This window comes from Syngnathoides biaculeatus, chromosome 10 (assembly GCF_019802595.1).
Source record: "Syngnathoides biaculeatus isolate LvHL_M chromosome 10, ASM1980259v1, whole genome shotgun sequence".
In the NCBI taxonomy this organism is placed as follows: domain Eukaryota; kingdom Metazoa; phylum Chordata; class Actinopteri; order Syngnathiformes; family Syngnathidae; genus Syngnathoides; species Syngnathoides biaculeatus.
In genome coordinates, this window is record NC_084649.1 from 14,978,596 (window position 1) to 15,004,659 (window position 26,064).

Below are 26,064 nucleotides of genomic sequence, written 5' to 3' on the forward strand. Positions count from 1 at the left end.
TCACATCGACATAAACACCACATCGTCGCCACAAGTATGGACACACTTGCAGTGACCCAAGCTTTCCACCAGCATTAGATTGATTAAATTACAGTGACCTCAGTGCTTTTTCCATCAAAGACGATAAAATCCAATTGAGTCTTTATCAGCTTTCTGAGTGAGTGCGTGAGTGAGTGAGTGAGTGAACTCTCGAAAGTTGGAAAGACAAAATGAGAAGCCCCACCCCCACCCCCTCATCCAGTTCAAGTTGTCTTGTTATTATGAGGGTCACTTATACAGCTTCTAATTCAATAACTAAACCAAAGTTGAAAAGTTCAGATTCAGTTCCGAAACATAAATGTCCACAAGTACAGAAAATACTAGTATAACCATGTAGTTAATCAACAAAAATAACATCAAAATTGATCAATGTTGTTTTTCATATCATACAAATTTGAATTTTGTTTGTGAAAACAATGAGCGTCACACACAATCTACCAACCCCAAATCCAATGAAGTTGGGAGCCTGTTTAAAATCAAAAGTATAATTACAACATAAACATAATACAGTGGTACCTCTACTTATGAATGTTTCTTATGAAAAATTCAGGTTACAAAACGTCTCCACAGAAAAATAGTCTTGATTTACAAAGGAAAATTCAGGACACAAAAGACAAAAATAGGCGCTGCTATAGAGCTGGTGCGCCTACGTCATAAAACAACGTGACTCGCCATATTGCCGGTCGAACAAAGCATTGTTGAAAGTTAATTCTGTTGAAACAAAATGAAAATACGTTTTATAGCACGACATCGAGTTTTCTCCGATACTGTTAAATATTTAGAAAGTGATAATAAACTAAGGTATGTGGAAAAATTATACAATTGGAAAAGAGACATAAAAGATTAAGACATAAAAGTTCTTCTTTGCTGGATCTGTTCTCAATCAGGAATAAATGCCGCAGTGATGGACCCACTCAGATTTTTTCTATACGACCACTAATATTTAAATAAAGGACCCCTGGTTTTACACAAACTCGCATTCATTACCTATGGGGGAAAAAAAAATTCTCTTCTGTACATAGAAGGGTATTACAGCCACATGTTAAGCTCCGTAAACCTCTCTGTGACAGATCTTAATATTTTTTTTTAAATACGCATTGTTCTCAAATGAGTCAATTTGGCATTATAAATACTTCTTGATAATTTGAGATTGTGACAAAAAATTCTTACCTGAAAGGAAGTGATCGTTGCACAGGCGTGTGTATTTGGTTGGGTACCATCCATCACGTTTAATTGGCATCCTATTGACTAGGAGAGACGTCTTTCCCTGTGATGCTTGTTTCCCTTCGACACTTGGGCGTCACTAAATCACATGCTAGCGCTTTCACTTTTTGTGGTAAAGTACAACTTTTTCATTTGTTTATTGCAAGTTTGTTCATCCTTCACCATGGCCCCCAAGAACCTTTTGTGGAATCGAGTTGTGTCCGTGTGTACATTTCACGTTTTCTCAGCTTTCACATGTTTGCCTCCTCCTCACTGCCTCTTGCTTCTCATTCAGTTCTCCTTGTATAGCCACCCAACGCCAAAGGTAAATCAACATAATTTTTATTTAGATTATGTATTTTGAATGCTCAATTCATTTTTTTGGGGGGAAGGCTTGCGATGGAATAAGATATTCACATGTAAAGTGCTTCTTACAAAAAAAAAAAATCACGTTCCAAAATGATTTCCGGAATGAAATGATTTATAGTGCATTCAGTGGAATATAAGTTAAAAGGATTTGCAAATCATTTTGTGTTTTTGTTTTACACATTGCAACTGAAAAGGATTTTTAAAATAATTTTATTGTTGTTTTACACAATGCAACTTCTTTGGAATTGGACTTTCCTAAAAAAATGAAGAGACAGTCGATTGCAAGGTAAAAAAGTAAAAAAATGTATATATTTAACATATATAAAAAAAAAAAAAATCTCCCAACACCTCTTCCAATTCCATCAAGTTATGTCTTGAATGTCTGCAATCTTTAGTCCTCCATCTTCAATAAATCCCTTTTCATGTTTTACGGTGCCGTTTCCCCAAAGCGGACGAAGACGCGGCGAAGGATTTCTGGGAGCAAGACGACCACTTTTCGACAGACGTCCTCTCTGTGACACTGTTCAGAGGAACATTTGGTCATTTTTGAATATGCTCTGAGGATATATGCAGCATCTCTCTTCAAAGATATCTATTCTGTACTCTTTTGCACTAATCATTGGCTTTTATGTATGTTATGAGCCTTGCTACCTGCAATCTATAGCCTACATAACATATGGAACATGTACTCATTCAATATAAAGGGCCAAAGTGTAAAATTTAAGCCTAAAGGTCGTATAGTCTTGCTTTGAGGTATGGATCAATTTTTATTTCCTGGCACCCGCAAACAGCGGGGGCCCACTGTAGTATTAACTCAAGACACTCCTGTATAATAGCAGGAAGTGTGACAGAAAAAAATATAAACATAACTTCTCTTGTGCTGTTTAATATGTCTAAGAAAATGAGGCAAAACTGCAGCTTTGAGCAGATTGCTCAATATAAGTAAATCCCCAAGGGGATCACTGATGATCACTTTTGTGGCTCAAATCTTCAAACTAATGATTGAAAAAAGAAAATTCATGACATCAGCGACAAATCTGACTACCAATTAACTAATTTTATAAACCCAATGACATCAAAAAGCTTTAATTAATTTTAAGCAGAAACTCTGCATCTGTCGTGATTAAATGATTAGAATCTTGCTGGAGTGACTGACAATTATTGCAGTCTATCTCAACAAAATAGCTTTCTAATTTTGTCTCCAGAAAATTCATTCGAATTCAACAGGTTGCTCGGATGGTTTGAACCCCCCCCTGCTGCGATAGACATGTGTATGCCATCTAATTAAAATACAATTCATGATTAATTCACATATAATTCTTCCAATAATTGTTCTCCTTTTGTCGACAAGGGAAAGAAAACAAACATGTGCGACAAGAACCACACCAAATTGTTTTGTCTTAATGGAGGAAATGTCATCTTTTTTTTTTTTTTTAATGAGAACCATCTGACTGATCTATGATTGACTTGGAATCATTTACCCGTCATACACTGAAAGTGATCCATAAATAGCAACAAATGTATTTATGCACACTAGTCTTACTGTATATAAAAAGTTCATTTTATTTTGACACCATGCATTAATTATATACTAATTCCCTAGGTGCAAGTCTAACAATGTGCTCCAAATACAAACTCTATGCAGCCAAGATTTAAAAGCTGAGGAAGTTGCATCTATTCAAGTTAGCGCATGGCTGTATGGCCAGGAATATTTTCCGAGTTTTTATTTTTTGTATTTACCTGTAGATGGAATTAAAATCATTTTCAACTATATCTATATATCTTTGTCAATTATATGGTTAAGTCAACCATTACAATCCATTTAATACATGTTGTTTACGACATATATTGTCATATGATTGAAATGTGATTAATCATGATTATTGAATTACGAAGCCTCCAATTAATTACATACTTCCACACCTAATTTATATCAAAGAAGTCATTTCTTTCTTTTTCAGTCCAGTTCTCATCTGCTTAGTTCATTTAGAACAATGACGCAGTTTTTAACCATAATTCCAGCTTAGTGCGGTGATTAGGAGGAAAATAAAATTGTTTCCAAAAAATGTTTGAGGATTTAAAGATTTTTGGGTTCACGGATAATTTCTTAGTGATGCAATGGAAACACTAAATTACTTACTAGTGTATTAAAATGTGTCAACCTGTGAAAATGGGGTGGGGTGGGGGATGTATGTGTTTGTTTGTGGATCATACAATTGAGACAACAACTATTAGGAAAGGAAGGGGGGCTACCGTAATTGTTCAAGCATTTTATGGTGAATGGGTCGAGCAAAAGGGATGTTTAGCTTGACATCAATACGGGGACAAACCGGTGTTGCTCGGGGAACACGTCTGAGACAGCCACGGATGAGCAGCTACAACCACATGTGGAACCTCTTGAAAAAGGGCCCTCCTCATCACTTGAAAGGAGTAAAGATTCATATCAGCTCAAAACTAGTGACAAGGTGTCCCATGTCTATATATTCTGACTGTATTGGCAGGAAAAACACAATTCCAACACTGGAATTTGGGTCACACGTCCAGACGTGGCAAGTGAAAGCATGAAAGACGACAGAATGTTTTTGTGGACAGGCAACGCGCCCGGGTAAAAGTGGAATTTATATGAGAAAAGAGCACCTCAAATCCCAGCCATGACAATCTGTAATGTGGAGATTAAGTCTCTTGCTTTCCTACTTCCTTCCATGTGACTTCCACAACCAATATCCATGTCTCCACTTGGTCTGAGCGAACTATTCGGAATGTTTACATTAAAAACACGAGTCTGAAGCCGAAACTGTGAGCAGTAAGAAGTACATTAGTACAGCGCAAAGAAGTGCACAGGATCCAAGAGAGCACTGATTGTTTATTTGGCACGCCAACATGCTTCCCGCCACGCCAGCAAACACTTCAACTGGCAGACAACGTGTTCCCACCTAAGTGACATCCTATTGAGAACTTCACAAACACGACATTTACAGGGCGTGAAGAAAATACTGCTCTGACCACGGCAACTAGACACCCATCAAGGGAAACGGACCATGAATCAACAAGCTGGCGGGAGTCCACAAAAGGCCATGACACTAAATGAAAAACACTTTGGACACTGGGCGCAAAGAGATAACGTGGGCAATGTTATGTGATGTACTTTTTCGCTAGCTGTTGTGAAAAAAATTTCCTCAGACACACAATTCAAATGCAGGACAGAAAACATTTTACACATACTAAAAGCAAAGGACAAAGACAATTTATTCATAACAAAAGTATGAATTAAAATACAAAAATATTCATTAATTTGTATCTACTGTGATCCCTGTGTATTCCCGTTTCACCATTAACAAATTCACCATTTTTTCTTTCCTGAGAAAACTAAGTTGCTGAAAAACTCACCTACTTGCTTATTTTAAGATGCTACAATAAGGTGCTAAAAGAGAGGCTAACAACAAACTAATAATTTGTTTCAAGCAAATATTGTCAGTCCTTCATCTCAACTGAGGCTTAAGTTTAGCTTGGGTGCTTAGCAGAAATTAGACTTTTCTCCATGTGCATTTGAAAGAATTATAAACCTTTTTTCCTTTTTTGGGGGGGGGGGGGTCAATTACTTGCTGAGAATTTTCCACATATACAGTAGAATCCCCGATATTGCGGTTCATGCAGTCCAACCAATCAGATTTTTCTTTTAATTATTGGGCAATAGAATTAAAAATAAAGTTAAGGCTATTGGTAGTACAAGAAGTCTGTATGGGATGGAAACCATAGTTTTGTACTGTACTCTATTAATTTTCATATTGCCATTTTTATTATTCACTGCTCCTACAGTCTCTCGCGCAATATATTCTGTTTAATTACCTATTTTTTCAAAAGTGTTTGAAGTTTAAAAAAAAAAAAGTCCAATACTTTTTAAAAATATATGTATTTTCGGGGTTTTTGTATTGCCTTATCATGGACTTTCACTTTTTGTGGGGGTGTTCTGGAACATTTTATATTCCCAGTGATGAAGAGGGGTTTGCCGGAATGCGCAAGTATTAATGGTACCTGGACTTTTGCAGCTCAATTTTTTATGTACAGTACAATCCATACCCCAGAATTGCTAATTTCCATGCTAAAAAAAATTAATACCACATGGTAATTTGCATTTTATTAGGTTTTTCAGAAAAATGTTTAAGTTCTCTGAAGTAAACTGGAAATCCCTACCTTTACGTATGCATTCGCCAAATAAAACGAAAGTGGAAAATGCTAACCCTGCATTGTGAACATGACATTTGACATTGGTACTTCCATCTATGGAAGCAGTTACTTAGTCACAATGTGCTATATTAGTCTAGGAATTATTATTATTAAATTCCTGAAGAAAGTATATGAGAAAATCACAGATGAGGGTTTCTCCCATCCAGTAAACAAAAAGTAAGACGTGTTATGTCAAACCCCCCTGGGGACTTTAGATGTCTAAAAGGTAGTAACAGGGAAGTGTGTTGCATTCATTTTTGTTATCTCGAGGTTGACAAATTTGGGTAATTTTTCCGACTATAAATTTTTTTTAATGCATATAAAAAAATTATGCAATTCTACATAACCACAATTAAAAAAATAAAAATAAAAAAAATCTGACAAATACTGTATGTACTCGATCTAACACTATCGGCCAAAACAGCTTTATTACATTTTCTCATTTTTTTGTAACTGCATTCCATTAGATTGTCCATGTTGGACGAATTTAAGGAAAGAAAGTGTCCAAGCAATCATACTGAAAAAGTGGGGGTATTGAGGATGTACTTTCCCCATTATAAAACAATCCTCAACGTGTGAGGGACTAACGTAGGACCTCCTCCGTAAACTGTTTGTTAAGGGGGGGCGGGTTTAGCGCGATTGCACCGTCAGCGTTCATGCTATGAATTAATGCCCAACTCCCACATTTGGATGCTGACCCTAAGTTGGATGCCCAGGGCAACCGCCACTGCCCCATGCTCGCTACTGGTCCAGAGAGTCCAAACGGAGCCAATCAACCGCCCAGCCCATTGTTCTCAATGAAACTATAAGAAAAACGCACACGTACAGTACAGAGTCTGACTAGAGGTTTTGGGGAACAAGGAGCACCCTCAGCATGCTTCGTTCTTCTGACTAAAATGTGCTTCCTGTCGTGACCCAGAAGAGGTCTGATTATATTTAAGTATCTATGTACATGTCCAGTTCCATGTGGGGAGTTGGAATTACATCGACTAGAAAAAAAGATTGAAATAAAGAGAATGCTTAAAAAAAAAAAAAGAGAAATTACTTACTCAGTTTGCAAAGGATCTGGTGCAAAGATGTCCGAAATAGAACTGAGAGTGGGGAGAAAGAACAACAAAGAAAAAAAAAAAGTTAATTTACTAATGTGGATTTACTGCGGCAACACAAGGCTTTAATAAAGTTTGTAGATCGGACTGCACTGCATTGGATCTTAATTGGTGCCAGACTCCACGCAGTTATAAAAGTAAACGTCATACTCTAGACATAACATGAATCTCTTCCCTGCTGCTGTGATGAACAGGTTTCCCTCATTATGTGCTCCTTGCATTTTAAGACATCAGGAGAAGATCAGGAGATGCAATAAGACAACGGCCGGACGAAGATAGACGTATGCAGGTGCAGCTAGTCAAGTAATTTTTTGTTAATATTTCTAAACAGTTTTTTTCAAATAATGCAAACAATCTGTTCTAGAGTCAAACTTTAATAAAACTACAGCTACACCAATTAATTGGCAGACAGATTAGAGCGTATCACAGAAAAATTGACATTGTAACCAATATATTGACTTTTTTTTTCTGCTGCACTTAGATTCTGTCTCAGGTCCTGTGAGTCATTGCTTCTCTTTGTCAATGTACCTGTACCTAGAGCGCCTCCAACTACCTGAGAAAAATTCCTTGAATGTTTCTGTCATACTTGGTGCATAAAGATGATTCTGATTCTGATCCAGATTTCTGACTCTGGCTAAACATAGCTCCGTCCCAATGTGTAAGACTTGCTTTTCAGGAGGGATATATCACTTCAACTTCCCTATTTAGAAACTTGACAGCATCTTTGGGCATTTTAGAAAGCACAAACAAGTGAACAAGTTTCAGTTAATAATGATAGGGTCCACAGACAGAAAAAAAAAAACAATTTGTACATAATTAAATGCAACTATATATGTATCGTCTTCAGATTCTTCCACAACTTTCTACATTTAGTAACCCTTAAGCTGAATCCTTCTTTTAGAAAAAAAAATGGTAAAAAGTCAAATCCCTAAGTTGAACTGAGCTCACAAGATTCACTGAGGATTAAGGTAATATGATGACATTTTGGTTTTTTTTGGCAATTACTTTAATACTTTGGGGTTTGTGGTGATTTTTTTTGCATTACATGTGCAAGTCATGCAAAAAGCCACCACAAACCATCTCCCCCCGTCCTTGCAAAATTGTTGATGCATTCAGACTTGCTTGACTTAAGGGCCAGTGGAAATTCAAGGCTCTGGTGCATAAATTTGTAAAACTGACAAATCTCCCCTTAGACAGCTTATGATTTACACTATATTATCTGCCCTCAGAAGACTTTTGCAGTCTATTTGTGGTTTCACACTTCCATGTAAAAAATCTGCAAGCATTCTGCCAGCCATGCCACACATCTCTCATGGTGCAGCCAGAACTGCCTTCGAGTAGGTCCGATGTTTACTTAGAAGCTAAGAAGGCTAAAGATTCAGGCTTCAAGGATCTCTCAGCAGACAGTTTGGGGTGTCACTTGTACTAAACTTATGGAGGACTCACCTACTGACAGACACGTCACTGTACGTGGGGCTGTTTGACAAAATAATGCCTCTCACAGAAGTCTCATTTTCTTCCTCTCCTTCAAACTTGATATCCAAGGAATTTCTTGAATCTGAACTTTGAGCTGAATGATGCAAATGAATTTTCACATTATTCCACTTCCTAATCACATCATGTCAAGCAAGTTTATTCAAATAGAATCAAATATGGTATATAATGTGAAGAAAGCGCTTGCAAGACTAAATTGGCATTATAAAATTGTAGATTTTCCCCACTATCATTTGTCAGCTTTGCTTCAAGATGATAGGTTGATTGTATTTATGGAATGCCCACAAAGATGAGTGAATAAAAAGTTTAAGTGGATAAACTTCAACAAGCATTTCTTACCCCAACCATATGTCACTACAACCGTGTCAACTCAACCACATCATATGGTCGATCGCCAACAGGAGGGTGAATGGATGTGTAATGTGTGCAAGTTTGTGAGTGTTGGGGGGGGGCGCTTTACATAAAATTTTCATCGGTCAACAGTGTTCCAAATACAATGGGTGATACATCTTTATATTGTGAATACAATCGTGAAAGATCATGGGGTGCTGAGGATAATAACGGCCATAACACTTGAGTGGGTAATTTAAAATTCTCCTTATTCAAGGGAGTATCTTAACGGCATCCATACCTGCCGAGGCCGTTTGTTCTGCATCCTCGCCCCCAGCCACATCCTCTATTATCAGAGTCTTCCTGGTTGTATCTAGGCGACCACGAACCTGGGCAACTAGTCGAGAGAAGTCGCTGCTGTGCTGCTTTCCTGTGAAGATAATGATGCATGAGAAGCCCAGTGGGTTGGGTAGTAGAATGGATTAGGAAGGCTCCTGGCTCAATCCTATCATAAAGTATCAATGAAGGTGGCTTCTGAATATCGAATGCTTTAACTATTACATAAGTTAGCCACATTCCAATTCATCTGAAACACTTCTGAAAACAATCTTATGATTTCCAAGAAAGGAGTTGGATCAAAAACCAGATTTACACTGTGCAGGAAGTATTGTTTATTATTGTAGTTGGGAATGGTGTACAACTGCATTGCATCAAACCGTGTGCAGTTTCGTCACTCAATACATTTTCCAGGTTTGTTGACAATGTTGAATAAGCAGCTGTTGATTCTATAAATGATAAATGGCATGTTTTGACAAAAGGCTCCATGCGCACGTGAGTGCTCCATACAGTTTCCTATCTGCTGGCTCCCTATGCTGGCAGTGTGACTCATCCACATCCTCCTGTGATAAATCAAGAGGTTATCACACCAGTCCAGCTATTATTAGAAGCCTTCTTGTGTGATTTATATTCATTTTTCAATTATATTCAAAGTCCCCCCCCCCTCCATGATTGTCAACATGACTCTTAACCAGACAATTTTCTACTATGGAACAGTACATCCAATGTTCGACATCTTCCCTAGATGTAAACGCTGACAGTCAAGTTTTAGCAAACAGATTAGGCTTTGGGCAGATGTGTGAACAGAGCAAGGAAAGGTGCAAGCAGAGGGGTTTTTTTTAATTCCAATTTTAATTGTTTTGTTTTCTTGTCATTTTAAATGTGGGTGGATTGTGTAAGGTCTGACATTAAGACTTTTTGAATGATGTCGCTATTGGGCCCCCATGAGCCTGGTTTTGATTGCTCATGTCAGGATCATACTAGTCCATTCAATATGGAAAGAACTGTTGATCGAAACAGTCACATAACGATCACAACCACGATCGGATCGGAGTGAGGATAAGTGGTAAAGACGATGGGTGGGTGGGTGTATGGATGCATGGATGATTTACTCAAAAAGAAATGGTTGCATCAAACACTTAAACCAGATGTCAAGTTAACGGACACAGAATGAATATGGTTCATGCGTCCCTGGTAATTTTTGTGCGTTTCCAATGCAGGAAGCAGCACATCACAACAAAATTCCACTTACTGTACAATGAGTGAACCGCATCAATCTCCTTCTCAGAGTGATTCTTTGAGAAAACCATAACCTGCACATTTGAAATCAGTATTAACAATTGTTTAAAAAAAAAAAAAAAAAAAACATAATAAAAGAGCAATGAAATGAATACACTATGTCTGGTTTTCACTGGATAGCCGAACAAACACAATGCATACAACCACAAGATATCAGGCAGTCCCAACTCACAGGTTTAGCTTTGCTCTGTAGCTGATTTTTGATCTTCTCATTGGCTTCCACCTCTTTAACAATCTCTTCAGCTGGTGAGGAATGAGATGTTCATTACATATAATATTGCTGATGTTAACCATCCGTTTAAACAGCAGCACCTGGGTATTTGAGACATCCCCATGTGGCAATGAGGTAAATAAAAGTTACAAATGTAAATTCGGTTTTCTGACGACCGAATTGCAGAGGCAATGCGTCAAGCACTGGATGATTACGCTAGCGCAGGTTGAAATTTTAGTTAAGATGTCATGTGACCTACTAGCATCTACTAGCTGCCCTTAGCATAGGGAACAGAAAACTAGCACTCATACAGGCTTCATAGAATCAGTTAAATTATATATTACAACAAGATCACAAGGAATCCCACAGACCATTACAGAGACCTACCTCAAGAACAGCTTACCTGAAGCCATAGGCAATAGTAAACCACTCTGAAATGATATATATCAGTTAAGTCTGATATCTATCAGTTAACTCTTCAGGTCCTATGGCAAATAGGGTCAATTGGAGGAGCCTCCAGGGCTACGAGGACCAATGACGGATCCCACTGAAGAACAACTGGTGGATGAAGTTGTCTTGTTCGCTTCAATAAGTTATATGCTTTGGTCACTCCCCACAGCGGTTTCCGTCTCAATGCTAACAGACTGCGGTCCCTCAGTTAAGCCTCTTCTGCAATAACTCGAAAATGGCTAAAACCAGGAAGACGACAACAAGCAGTCCATGATTAGACACCAAGCATCAAAAAACTCACTACTTTACTGGGCTTTTTAGTGGCCACAGCCAGAGCTGGAGATATAAACGCATAAAGGAAAACATGGGGACAGTTATGAGCCAATGCATCCCGAACCAATGGACTGGCATTGTCTGCTCGACAATGAAAGAAGGAGGTTCACCTCTGCCATGCTAAAGGTCCTCCAAATGGTGGAAAACCACCCCAAAATTCAGCATCCATTTACTTGGCAACAGGGACTGGAAGTAAGGTAATCTGCAACCATGTTGTGGTACCGGAAGACAAATTACTGTCCCTCCACGGAGACACACATAACTTTGCGTCTGTGTGTGAAATGAGTCAGACTGAGATAGAGGTTGTTTAGCCACTTCTTCGTGTAACCCAAAGAAAGCATTCCTAAAAGTAACAACAGTGGATGCAGCTACTAACCTGCCCAAAAGGTGGAAATACAGCAGGAATGGCAGTGCATTCTAACCTAAAATGCCGCCAGCATCCCAATAATGTTGACCCACTTTGGTGAGTTAACTTGTCACAGACCTATGTAGGCTGAATTGCAAGACCAGCAGGGCACATGTGACTTTGTTATAAAATTCTGACCTGCACAAGCGCTAGAATACTGATTTCCAACCAGGGTGCTGTGGCACTTTAATGTGCCATGAGAGATCTCCAGGGGTGTAATAGAAGGTGAAATAAATTGTAAATTGTTATTATTATTATTTCTGTAATAAGTATTCATAAAGTTATGATGAAAGTGGTGTGCTAAGAGATTTTATGTATAATAGATACGTAAGCTCGATAAAGGTCGGGAAATAACACGCTAGAGTGATTATCCAGGGCTTGAAGAAACATCTCTGGCAGTCAGGAGTGATGTAATAAAACTGTCTTAGCAGGAATAGAGGACATAATAAAAACTAAAAAATAAATTAAATGAAGTATTAAATTCAATAAGCCAATCAGATAATACTGACGAATTAATCATTGAAAACCACCTTAAGGTTATACAAGGATAAATTCTTGCAAACTAAGTTACCCTATTAAAGATCTTATACATAATAGAAGAATTACAAGATGAAATGGCAGAAAAAATACAAGAAGTAGACAAGGTATCACAAAAAGTCAAGACCATTTTCACCATGGTAAAGGTCATGCGTGACAGCCTTGAGTTGCTTTTAATATAAAGTATGAAAATATGGAACTTGTAAAATTAATAAATATGTAGCAACTTTGGACCGCTTTCCTTCACCTGGTTTTGGGTTGAGAGAGTCACATTGCGCATTATACAAATGCACAAACTCCTGGTGCCTTTTAATCAGCTGATCCCGGGTGCCTTTCACTGAAAGATTTTGTTCCTTGAGCCTTCTCTTCAGCTCTGCCTGGGAAAGCAGGTTGTACACCAGTTTCCCCATTGGGCGCCTTGCCTTGCCAAGGGAGCTGTGACAGACAACCATTTCAATCGGTTAATCTACAAACTGGCAGTAGTTATTGCTGTGCTGTAATGAACTGGCATGATGGAAATGTTTTCCAACTAATTTACTATTTTTGTGATACAAAACCATTTGAGCAAAGGAAAGCTTAATGCTCTTAAAATGACAAAACGGTGGAAAGCTACCCAGTCTTACCAACACTCTAAATTGACCCTAGGTGTGACGGTGGGTGTGACTGTTGTCTGTCCCAATGTGCCCTGGGATTGGCTGGCAACCAGTTCAGGGTGTACCCTGCCTCCTGGCCAATGACAGCTGGGATTGGCTCCAGCACACCTGTGACCCTCGTGCAGATAAGCTCCTCAGAAAATGTATATATATGTGGATAGAGAGAGAGACACGCAATGCGTGCGCAAAAACCTCCTTAAGCTTTCCTTCTTCTCCCCGCTTGTGAGACACATGTCCAGATGTTTGTTGATGAAGGGCTGAGAAACACGTATGCTGCACACGGGGCACTCCACTGCAAGAAGACATATTTGATGGCCTCAACATCCATACACTACACCAAAGAAAATACAAGTTATATAGCAAACTATTCTTTTGATCATTTTCAAAACCAAAACTTGAAATACATTATTTCAGAAAACTACAATGAGTTTCCACAATGGAATGAAAGCATTAATCGTGTGCGCTAGCTAAATTTGGAGCCTTATATTTTCATCAACACCTCCTAAAAAGGAAGAAAATACCATGTAAATTGGAGGAGTAAATTCACATGTCCTGATGTGAACACATTCCAGATAAATCTGTACTGTTAACACACCAAAGGTTAAACTGCCAAAATCGGAATGTTACTTCAGAATGTATCACTCAGTTGCCACTTTGTTTCATTCCAACTAGGAACCCCTAAGTGTTCTGGAGAAAAGCTTTACCTTTGATTACAGGCTTCACGTCTTTTAGCGGGGATGAAGAAGAATGTGGCATCTCTTCCTCTGTGTTCGGTCTGTGTAATTCTGTATCCACTGGCTTCAATGACACATCCTGGTAGGATGCTTCCCCCACATCCATAGGCTCTTCCTTTACAATGCTCAAGTGCAGGTCAGTGTCACTCGCATAGCGTGTCGATCCAGTCTGATCCACTTTGCCAGGAGATTTTCTGGGCCTCTTCTGGAAAAAGTGACTCACATCAGAGCTGCTGCACTTCTGGCCTTTGTCTCTGGTTGCTTTAAATTTGACTGATGCTGGGTTCTTTGGGGATATTGGTGGAGAGTCAAAATGTGTTTTTGACAATTGCTGTCTGGAAAAAGGAGAAAGAAAGTTTGCATGGAATTACTACAAGAGATGTACCTATAGAAAGTTAAGACAGTTATGTGAAAGCTCTGCGTCTCTCCCACATGCAATGCAAGTTTATATAAGTAAATGCATAACTACATAATTGCAGTACAGTACAGACAATTACTGTAGTCTCGGCTTTTATTCTTCAACAGACCATGAAAGAGGCGACACTTTGTCTACAGTCTTGAAAATGTGACAGGCAAACAAATGGCAGCAGGTCCATTACATAGCAATAAAATGGAACCAATGAGGTGTGTAACTCCCTGCTTTCCATATTTAAAATTTTATACTTGAACTCATTGTGCCCATTACTGCTGGGTGAAATGCATCCCCCACGTACTGTACGGACAATATTTTAAGGAAACTTTTCACACTGCACTTCGTTCTCTAAAATTCAGTAGTTCAGGGTGCAAGGACAACAACGCTGTAGTGCAAGATTGCCCATATTTGGAAGTGGCTGCTTCGAGCCGACTTGGAAGTAGCATGGATGCTTCTCGCTGGATGGCCCATTGCTGCTAGCGGTCTGAAATGCCAACCCTCTGTCCTACTGGAGGCACGACAGTGACACCACTCCAGAGGTGTAGATTTTTCAACTTGCCATAGACTTCCGCTGGCCTCGGAGCACATACACAATGAATAGGTTTGTTGACGGCGCGCTGCCGACACCCTGAACTGGTCAGCAGCCAATCGCAGGGGGCATATAAACAACCAGTCACACTCACATTCACACCAACGGGCAAATTAGTCTTACTTAACAGACTACATATGTTTTGGGGTTGTAGGAGGAAACCAGGATAACAACATTCTTGCAACTAAATCTATAATCTGTTTCCCTTGAAACAAATTTAATTCACTTTAAATATATTTTAGTATTATGAAATAATACAACTTGGAGCACAACCAGTGTCTCAAAATGGATTGTTTGACTTTTGTAGGTTCCACTGCATTGTTTCAAACTAAGTGAGAACAATCTATACATCATGTCGCCTTGAGGTGAGAGCCCACCCCAAGAAAGAAAAACATTTTCAGTGTTTCCGGAGCAGTGCAATCAGTCTCCAACTCACTACTTTAAATAGCCAGTCGGATGAAGATAACCAGATTTAAAGCAGATACTATCAAGAGTTCATTCATTGAGTCAGCGGAAGGAAGTTGATCGGGATCATGCATTCATCCATTTGGACCAAGTGCATCCCAGGAGTGAAATGAGAAATACTGTGATTGTTTGAAGTGAGGAACAAAATTGAATTTATCCAAAATCTCAACACCAATCTTCTTTAATTATGTATGATCTGTGTTCATTTCAATGCTGCTCATATTAACTCCAGAGCAAGCTCTTCCAATTCAGGATAGTGTTTAAATTTAGAGGGATCATTTTAAGAGGAGAACATTACAAACTCAACCAACAATTAAATAAAATATATCAGCACATTTCATGCTAAATTTATGAGTAAATAAAATTGCAACTACCTACATATTAACCCTGAAGTACAGAATATTAAATCTTACAATGAGCATGATGAGCATATATTACAAAGGGTAGCTCCGAAAACTTAAGTGTTCACTATTTTGAATGCAATTAATGTATACAGCTGCCCATTTTCTGTATTGGTTGTCTTCATAAGGGTAGTGTGGTGGGCAAGATGACTGCCTGCTGACTTTGACAAAAGGCGACGTTTAACCTAGATTGGTTGCCAACCCAACGCAGGGCAAACATATAACCATTACCCAACATTCACAATTATGTACAACCTACATAACATGCATCTTTTTGGAAAAAAGGATGAAGCCTGAGGCCTCGGAGAAAACCCATGTAAGCATCAGGAGAATATGCAAACGTCACACAAGATGGCAACAGTGTGGATTCAAACCTCAAACCTCAGAATTTACAGGCAAATGTGTTCAGCACTCCCACACTGTGTTGGCAGAGTAAAGTATCAGATTAATTTAGAGAAAGCTATATTTCATCTGGAGTGAATCACTTTATAATGTACATTTCTTCACCTTTTCCCCTGTCAGAAACACATTTTCAGGCACTCAACCTAACAGGATATTAAAAGACCACTTGTGTCATGCGCCCATTCATTCCTTCTGAAGTAAGACCTTTTCCAGGACTGATAACGCTGAGGTGATTGATGAAAAAAATGATGATTGATGAAAGTAGTATATCTTAGCATGAATAAAAAATAAATACTTGTCAATTTGACACCGGTTCAAACTGTTTTATTTACTTGGTTGCGTTGGACAATGTCACAAGGATTGTACTCATTTTCAAAACAAAATGTGAAAAGCCTAAATGTCATTACTGTTTTTCTGACAACTCAGACAATTGACTGGTACTACTAATTTTACAAGTTGCACCAATTAGTCCTGTCAAATTCAGGCAGCCAAAGGAGCATCTGTTTTATCTCATTCTGTGAAACACATTTCAGAACCTAAAAAGTCAATCTACTGTGACATTGGTTTGCTTCCAAGTTGCGGCACTTTTAATTATTTACAGTAGAACTCAATAGTTTCCAGCCTCAAACTTCCAACATCACACGTTTTATCTTGTTACATACAAATGTACTTTCCCGATCATTTACATGTATCCATTCATTTTTTCCTTCACCATATCCGAGGTTAGGTCACAGGGCCAGCATCTTAAGCAGCGCAGCCTGGATTTCCCTCTCCCCAGCCACTTCATCCAGCTCATCCGGGCCAGATCCCAAGGTGATACCAGACCAACAGGAAGATATAGTCTCTCCACCATGTCCTGCATCATCCTTGGGGCCTCGTCCCAGTGAAACATGCCCAAAAGACATCACCAGGGAGGCGTCCAGGCAGCATCCTAACCAGATTAGCTAGGGCCATTTCATCTGCCCCCTCTCAACGCAGAGTAGTGGCTCAATGACCGAGTTTCTCACCCGATCTCTAACGGAAAGGCCGGACACCCACCGGAAGAAACTCATTTGGGTCACTTTTAGCTGCAATCTTGTTTTTTTTTCAGTGACGACGACAGCTCGTGACTACAGATGAGGGTAGGAATGTAGATCAATCAACACATTTCGGATCAGCTCCTTCACAACATTGCGATACAGAGTCCAGATTACCGCACCGATACACCTGGCAATCTACCACGCAACCCGTGCTTCACTCGTGAACAGGACCCAGAGATACTTGAACACTCCACTTGGGGCAGGATTTCTTTAACAGCCTGTAGAGGACACTCCTTTCCTGACTGAAAACCATGGCCTCAGATTTGGAGGTGCTGATTTTCAACCCAGCTACTTCACTTGGCTGCGAACCAGGGTTATAATAGTCTTGAATTTTCCATTAGTTAGTTTTTATTCTGTTTTGGTTTTTCAAATTTAGTTATGTTTTAATACGTTTTATAGCAAGATTGTTAGATTTTATTTTTCATACATGCTTCATTGTTGTTTTTTTTTATTAATTTCAATTTCTTTATTTTTGGTGTTTGTCAGGTGTGAGATTAAAAAAAGTAAACTAAAACATGGACATAAAAAGAAAAATGACTAGATTTTAAAAATTCACAAACCAAACACTGTGGACCAGTCCGCAGAATCCAAAATGCATTAAGTGGAGTGCAAATTCCATCTTAGATCGGACGTAAACAGACGCATAACATATAGTAAAACCATTCACGAGATACATGCTGTAGTATTGGCCTTTTTAAATAAGTTGAATAACAAAAAATGAGTAACTGACATAATGAGCAACAGGTTCAGTGAAGGCACTGGCTAGTCCATTAGCCACTTCCACTAGCAACAAGTTTCAATCAAAATTGCTTGGATATAAAAGTTAGCTTTTGTTTTATTTTGCTTAAAACCTTGCACCACTAGGAGAAAAAGCAGTATAATGTGTGTTTCTTTCGGCTTGTCCCTTTTGGGGTCGCCACAGCGTGTCATCTCAGATGAACACATATATACGTTTTTTTTACGCCAGATGCCCTTCCTGACGCAACGCTTCTCAGGGAGTGGAGGCCCCAGTGGGAAACGAACCCACAACCCCTGGTTTACCAAACCAGTGCTCTAACCACTGAGCTACGGGGCCTCAGAAAAAGCAGTATAATAATAAATGAAATTATATAGATTTAGTTGTACTTGTTTCATTTTTTTTTTCATTTTATAACAACTTTGCAGTAAACTGTTTCAGTTAGGGTTGAAGATCATGCCTTAATAAAGCCCACAGAACAATATCATTTCCAAAAATCAGGGACATAAGACTGATGTCACCAGAGCGGACCCCCTTCAACACCTTTGCTGCCCCTAGAAATTGTCCATGAAGGTAATAATCACAATCGGTAACAAAAGTCAGCCTTGGCAAAATCGAACTCTCACCGTGAATGAATTTGACTTACTGCCCACAATGTAGACCATATTGTACACTCTGTACTAGAACTGAACTACCAATATCAGGCAGTCTCTTACCCCATACTCTCGGAGCACCTCTCACAGGACTTCCTGAGGGACCAGGTCAAACTCCTTCTTCAGGTCCACAAAACACATGTACACTGATTGGGCAAACACCGACGCACCCTCAAGGATATTGAAGGTGTAGAGCTAGTGCGCTGTTCCACAGCCAGGACGCAAACCACACTGCTCTCACTGAACCTGAGATTCGAGACTGTGGATCATGTGTGATTCCCCTTTGGTTGGAACACTCTCCAGTCCCTTCTTAAAAAGGGGGACTTTGACCCCAGTCTGCCAATGCAGATGCCCATGTAATGTTGCAGAGAGGAGTGTCAGCAAAGACAGCCCCCACAACATCCAGGATCTTTAGAAACTCCAGCATATCTCATTTACCACTGGGGCACCACCACCGAGCTTTTAAATCACCATGGCAACTTCAACACCGGACATGGGAGAACACGCCTCAAGACCCATGACACTGCTTCCTCAGAGGAATTCTCAACCTCGCTCATGAGTTGTAGCCTGCCAGAGAGGTGACATTACAATTTCCTACAGACCGCTTCTGAAGCAGGGGATGAGATTCGCAAGGTCCCTCACCTGCCACCCAGCTCTCTATACTAACCTGACCAGTGACCCATATCCGGGCGCGGCAAAACGGGATCCGTTTACTGTCATCGTCATAGAGTGTCTTTCAGCCTCCACCACGATAAGGCGACACCTCAAGAAGGGGTCATTTAATCTATTGAAAAGCAAATATTCTATTGAGCAACCAGAACGTTTCCTGTGTCACAAAATGTTCAATTTATTTGTTGAAAACAAGTTACTTTTGGGTCATTCAACTCTGTAAGCTCAACCGTACACATGGGAAAAACATGTCAGGCAGACAGAACAAATGAAGTGAACCATGTGGTCGGAGTCACTCGAAATGAACTCTTGATTTAAGAATACGAGCCAATTTCCTCGAGACCACCAGCCTGCAAACATTCGGCTCTAAAGCAACATTAGCCCTAAAGGTACAGAGCACATACAACAATAATACACAATGCAATGTGACCTCCGCTAATGAAAACAAAATCCCCATTGGATTTGATTTAAATCCTTAATTTAAAAATGAATTACCACAAGGCAAGTACTGTGCAAGTGTCAATACAATACTGGTGAATTACAGCACCCTAAAACTGGTTATTGTGCATATACTGTAGACTATAATCTTACCAATAAAAATGGGATCCACTTATATCACTGTGGTAATAAATATTCTTCACAAAAGACCATTCAGGTAGTGAGTCTGTAGACAGTAAAATGACTTGTAGTCAGATTTCCCGGAATATTCTTTTCAATTCATTACAAAGCCAGAGTAAATTTCAAAAACTATAAGTACAAATACAAGGGGGCAATCAATACATTATAACTACAAAGAGGGAAATGAAAAATGTATTTTCTGAAAATGAACTAATTGCTAATTGAGTTTAGAAGGTAAAATTATACAGGTTTTGGATATGATGGGATATTTTACTGAGATACTGCAGTAGCCTGTAGTAAAGTGTGTATATCATTGGCATGGGGTTCATGAGGACAGTGGGGGTTAGAGAGAAAGATGCACGAGACAGGCTTAGATGGAAAAAGATGACATGCTGTGGCGACCCCTAACGGACAAGCCGAAAGGAAAAGAAGTGGTCGATAATACTGATAATACTATGCAAATACTACATCTCTGTTGTACACCTCAGTCAATGCAAATGTTACTATAGAAGTTACAGTGGATTAAGAAAATAGAAAGAAAAACTGAAATAATGTGATTGCATAAGTATGCACAGTCTTATAAATATGATGTTGGAGTGTTAAAAATTAACTATAGTAATCACATTCAAACTCAATAGTAAATACAAGTCACCACACACCTTCCACCATGTACTTCACATGGTGACAGTATGTACTGACTCCCATGAAACATGAGTTTGCGTGTTGATGGGTTGATTCTGAACATAGCCATATCCCAGTTTTAAGAGGACAGGGTGTGCAAACTTGTACAACCATATTTATTTATACTTCCACTGAAGTAATGTTATGGGGAAAAAACACTTGAGTTGTACTTGTTATAATGTAGGCCACATTGAGGGTGTAAAAGTTTTAAAAGTTAATCCTGATCTCATTTTTTAAAATCACAAAAACCTGGCAATAGAACAGGGGGGTGTAGACCTTGCTCAAACGTGACACACAAATAAGGTCGGACAACATTTATTACAACACGACTTCATAACCAAGATGAGCTGGTCCCTATACGAAACGGTGTGGCTTCTTTATCTTATCGGCCATACATGTTTACTGCTGTCAGATTTGTACTTCTGACAGCTTCTTAAATGCAAGTTGCAATTCAAAGCTGAACAGAGAGCCTGAGAATATATGAACCACATTACCCCTTAAATGTGCTTTAATGAGAGCAATTAGCGTTGCCAAAAAAAATAAGTCAGCATAAGCTGCCACTTTATGAAACATTGAAATCGAATGAAACTTGTTATTACAACAACATTGATGCATAATTTACCAAGTTCATAATATTGTCACCACCAGACACAATCAATCATCTCACTACCGCCACAAGTGGCTTGTCATAATGCTGACAGATTAGTGACACTGTAATATTATGAGTGTTTTTAAATGGATTACAAGATAACAGAAAATTTATAATGCTATTTCACACATTTAACTGTGGCAGCAATTTCAGGAAATATACTTTTAATCTGACTCCATCCTCGTATGGGTCAGGGAACATCTTGTGAGGCCGTCAATTAGTTTATATTAAGATGTCAATACGTGTATTAGTTACCCTGTTATTTTGTTGTTCAAACTTTGTTACTCTGATATAACATGGTTCCAGCCAGACCTATGACAAGTGTACTGTATAACACAATCACTTTATTTCGGTGTTTTGCGACTACATGACACGGTAGCTTAGCAATTAGCATCACTCTTTGGCCTCCATAGTATAAACGTGTAAGAAACATGGCAAGCTGTGTAGTTTTTCACTGCCATGGAGGCGAAGATTAGTGAATATTAAATAGTGATAGAGGTTTCCGACATACCTTATATATTTAATTGTGGTGTGCCAAACCCCTGAATTTGTGCCCAAATGTGCTCCCTGTGTGTCTGCGAATGACTGTTTTCCGTTCTGATATATTGACTGAAAATACAGTCCCCTAAATGACTAAAGTATGAAAAGTATCAAAATTTAATTTTGAGAATCGTCAGATATCAGAGATATTGACATTTGAGACAGTATGGATCCTTCCTCCTGGACGTTATTCCAGCCAAAATATAATGGCGTCTAGTCACAGGACACTTGATGCTGTTTTTGTTTATATTTGTGTGTATTTTCGCTTGGAAACTGCACTCCGTTTTGGGAAAAGCTTACGTATGGTCGCCAGGACGTTTTGAGTTTAAGATTAGACTATGAAAACACTGTAATAGGAAGCGAACAAACACTGCAGCACGGCGAGTCTCCCCCCAAATGCGAAACTCAACTCCATTGACTATCCACAATTATTCATTTTGAAAGTTACGCAAATAATCTATGTGAAACAAATAAGAATAGAAATATGCAACTGAGAATGCCAGCGCCCCAATTTACATTTTACTGCCACCCACAAGTTTTCCACTAAAGTCATTTTCCAACAAAGTTCCAACAAGCATTTTGTTGTAATTTTATCCACACTATTGTACAGTACAATGTGCTGCCAAAAATTCCATTTAAGTAACACACATTTTATGTAAAAATCATAGTTGTTTTTCCCCTTAAATCCAAACTCCATGTATACTGATATTAAACTAAAGTTATGCTGCCATTACATTAGTTTAGGTACGTCATTTATGAAAAGTAAAAAAATCAAATGCTGGATACATGGAAACATGCCTTTTCTCATGAGATGCTTCCCGACCATTCCTGCTTCCCTTTTACAACTACCGGTATATAAAGGAAATGACCTGTTTAGACAGCCACTGCTGGTTTTAGACAGACTTCATATACAGTTAAATATACAGACACAGATAACCTGGGTCACTGTCCAAGCTAAGGGCTGCCAATAACGGAAGACTACGCACATGTATGCTGAGATACTATCGATTAAAATCTTAGTGTAGAGCCCTGTAAACGATTTTACATTAACAATTTATTTCCATTAAATATTTATGTACTCATTTATGTCATTGTACATTTCCCATCCATCCATTTTCTGAGTTCCTTATCCTCACAAGGGTCACAGGAGTGCTGGAGCCTATCCCAGCTATCCTCGGGCAGAAGGCGGGGGACACCCTGAATTGGTTGCAGGGCTCAGAGAGACAAACAGCCGCACTCACAATCATACCTAGGGCCAATTTAGAGTGTCATGTTTTTGGGATGTGGGAAGAAATCGGAGTGCCCGGAGAAAACCAATGTAGGCATGGGGAGAACATACAAACTCCACACAGGCAGGTCCGGGGTCAAACCCGGGTCCTTAGAACCGTGAGGCCAACGCTTTACCAGCTGATCCACCGTGCCATAAGGCCTTTTAGAGTCTCCAAATAATGAACGGGAATAATGCATCCATGATTTGAACCCCAGTCCTCAGAACAATTAGGCTAACACTCTAACCAGTCGCGCCACCATGCCGGCTGTATTTTTCATTGAATAATTTTAATTTAGTATAAAATATTATTTGGGTAAAAGATTTTAATTTAATATAAGCTATTCTTCAGGGGTTCGGTTCTCCCACACTTTCTCACTCTCCCCAACCAAAACCCAGTTAGGTGGAAGAAGATGGATAGATCATATCAGACATTACCACAACAACAAGAAACATCTTATTACAACAATAATTTCATGTTTGATAGAAACACATGAAATTAATATGGAACACAATTGATTTGCATGTTGGCGCAGCCCTCAACAACCTTTCCTATTTCTCACATGGAAAATTAAATGCCCATCCCTGGTTTAATGCCATGATGCAGGTCATCATTTTCTGTTTTTGTACAAATTACAATACTTTCTCGTTAACTTCTTTGTGCGGTCATGTCACAATTGATAACTAGAATGTGAAACAAAAGGACCAACATGAGGCACATCTGCGACATGAACAACCTTTACATAACACCTTTATCACTGTAGTTAAGCTTGAGTCAATTATTGCTGAAGAAAAGGACAAAGGAACAGGAACAAATTGTGTTGGACCTCTGTGTTTCCTCTATGGAGAAAAGGAAGTCTTCTTACCTTGCAGCTTGAAAGTTTATAACCAACTCATCCAGTAAACGGTTGTTTTGCAGATCTTGTTCTGTGGCTTGCTAAAAGAAGAAATATCCTTTTAAATCAGACAGTAAATGAGTAAAGTGAATTACAGCCTCAATAACGGACCAAATTAAACATGTAAGACAAAGCACAAGATTTGCTTATGGCATGCCTGATATGATTTGAAGTGTTTTTTTAAAAGCACATTTTTTTTCCCAAAAATATTGCGACTTCGAAGTATTTTATTTTGGCAATATTTATTTTGCCTTTACCCCTACAAAATGTCGTTATTCCTACATTATAATAACCATATAGCAGAAAAGTCAGTTTAAGATCATATTGCAATTCCCTGTTAAATTTATATTTCCTTTGTCAAAGGAAGAATTACAGTTCAACATGTTTATGTTGATTAATGAGATTCCTTCAAGTCAACTTCATGTAGATGTTCAAACTTACTGCATTGCAAACTGGACATTGAAGCTTGTAAGAAAAAAATTTCCGGACGCACAAGGAGCAAACTGTCAAACACAAAGACAATTGAAATATTAGGTAAAATGGGTTTAGGGCTGATAAGACAATGGTTGGTTTTGAACACAACATACAGTAAGCATAAGTCATATTGTTATTGAATTACACGAAAACAATGCCACTCCACCAACAGGTGCACCTACTGTTACTACTTACAATTGTGAGAGCATTTGGTCATCATTGTAGTGTTGAGATAGTCAAAACATATGGGACACCGCAACAGGGCATCAACATTCTGTAAGTGGGTATTAAAGAAAACAACAACAAATAAGCCCATTTTTAGTAGTCTGTCACAAGCTACAATTATATAACGTGGTCATGGCCCAGAAGCATTGTTAAGAAAAAGAAGATTAATATGTAGAGCTTTAACAAAAATCCACTTACGGGATAAACGGACGAGATTTGAATTAGTACTAAATTTACCCGTTTCGTTTGACTTAATTTGATAACTTTTGACGTAGTTTCACTCATACCTAATTACCGAGACGGCAAATGCCACATTAGAAATACAGACGTGAACGCATTTATGTTTCTTAACCTCGATTTTGTCAAAAAAATCTTTCAATGCATCGTTAGCTCCCACCGGCTGACAGCTCATAAACTAGCAACCATGCTAGGTAAAGACACACAAAAAAAAAACAGTAGCTTTCTTTCTTACTGACTTTCAAACTCGTCAGCGACGGCGGGAGGTGTGTTTCATGTTGCAAGGCCATATTCGATAAACCAAGCAAATCCAATACAAAGTATTTCGAAGTTTGAAAACTTTTGAGGGGTTTCACAACATCACCGTCCCGCTCGAAAAACCCAAAAACGGCCACGTCAATTGACGACTTCCGCTACGTCATAGCTTCCCCCAAATGTGACTTTGTGTCAGAGGTATTCAAGTACGTATAAAAATCGAACAATATTATTCTAGTTGTGTGCGGTGGTGTATCACTGCCTTGTATTATACACAAAGCCTTTTTTAAAAATACGTATTTGCCTATCCATAAATCAAGGTTGAGGGGCAAAATACAGCGGCAACCCATGACGCAACACGTTGAAAATTCCCATAGATAGATAGATAGATAGATAGATAGATAGATAGATAGATAGATAGATAGATAGATAGATAGATAGATAGATAGATAGATAGATAGATAGATAGATAGATAGATAGATAGATAGATAGATAGATAGATAGATAGATAGATAGATAGATAGATAGATAGATAGATAGATAGATAGATAGATAGATAGATAGATAGCCAAAGTGATAACTACACATACAAGAAAGTTTCGAGTAAATCATGAACATGGTTAGGTATGTAAAATTCTGACACATATTTCAGTCATAAAGAGATCTAACAGCTCACGTAAATGTTCATGTCAGATGTGCTTAATATTTTATTTTAATGTAAACATTTAATTTTGTGCCCCTCATGATGTCCAACTCCTGTGTCGATTATCAAAACCATCAAGTTTCCTGGTTTGGTAAATAAAGAGGATTCAGATTCTGATAATACATTCTCATTTTTATTAACTTTTTTCCCCCCATTTTATGAATCGTTATCCATTAGTACTCTGCAAACTTCTTCAGCCACCATTAGCTTTGTACTCAATATGACATTAAACATACTGCACATAACTTTGTAGAGGAATGGAGAATGAAGGAACAACCAATTATGGTTCATCATTACATCATTTTCATAATGATCTGGATCAGTCTGCATTATCATTATTGTATTTTGTTTTGTTTCTTACCACGGGAATATATCAATGGATCTGAAT

The 26,064-nt window shown here is 38.6% G+C and overlaps 1 protein-coding gene across 2 annotated transcripts; it reads right to left on the reverse strand.

Annotated features, from left to right (window-relative positions):
- Nucleotides 1-1,805: 1,805 nt before the first annotated feature.
- On the reverse strand, nt 1,806-25,328 carry rad18 (RAD18 E3 ubiquitin protein ligase). 2 transcript variants are annotated; one of them, XM_061833756.1, is made up of 14 exons: nt 24,957-25,328; nt 24,451-24,529; nt 24,223-24,284; nt 23,752-23,822; nt 13,695-14,059; nt 13,183-13,282; nt 12,961-13,098; nt 12,585-12,772; nt 10,573-10,643; nt 10,354-10,414; nt 9,067-9,195; nt 8,388-8,511; nt 6,885-6,926; nt 1,806-2,131 (listed from the first exon to the last, which is right to left on the reverse strand). In XM_061833756.1, exons 1-14 carry the CDS (start codon nt 25,005-25,007, stop codon nt 2,032-2,034), a joined length of 1,581 nt encoding a protein of 526 aa, XP_061689740.1. In that variant the 5' UTR covers nt 25,008-25,328; the 3' UTR covers nt 1,806-2,031. The 2 variants fall into 2 exon arrangements, with proteins under 2 accessions (XP_061689740.1, XP_061689741.1); XM_061833757.1 differs by lacking the exon at nt 12,961-13,098 and having other exon boundaries at nt 24,957-25,324.
- Nucleotides 25,329-26,064: the final 736 nt, after the last annotated feature.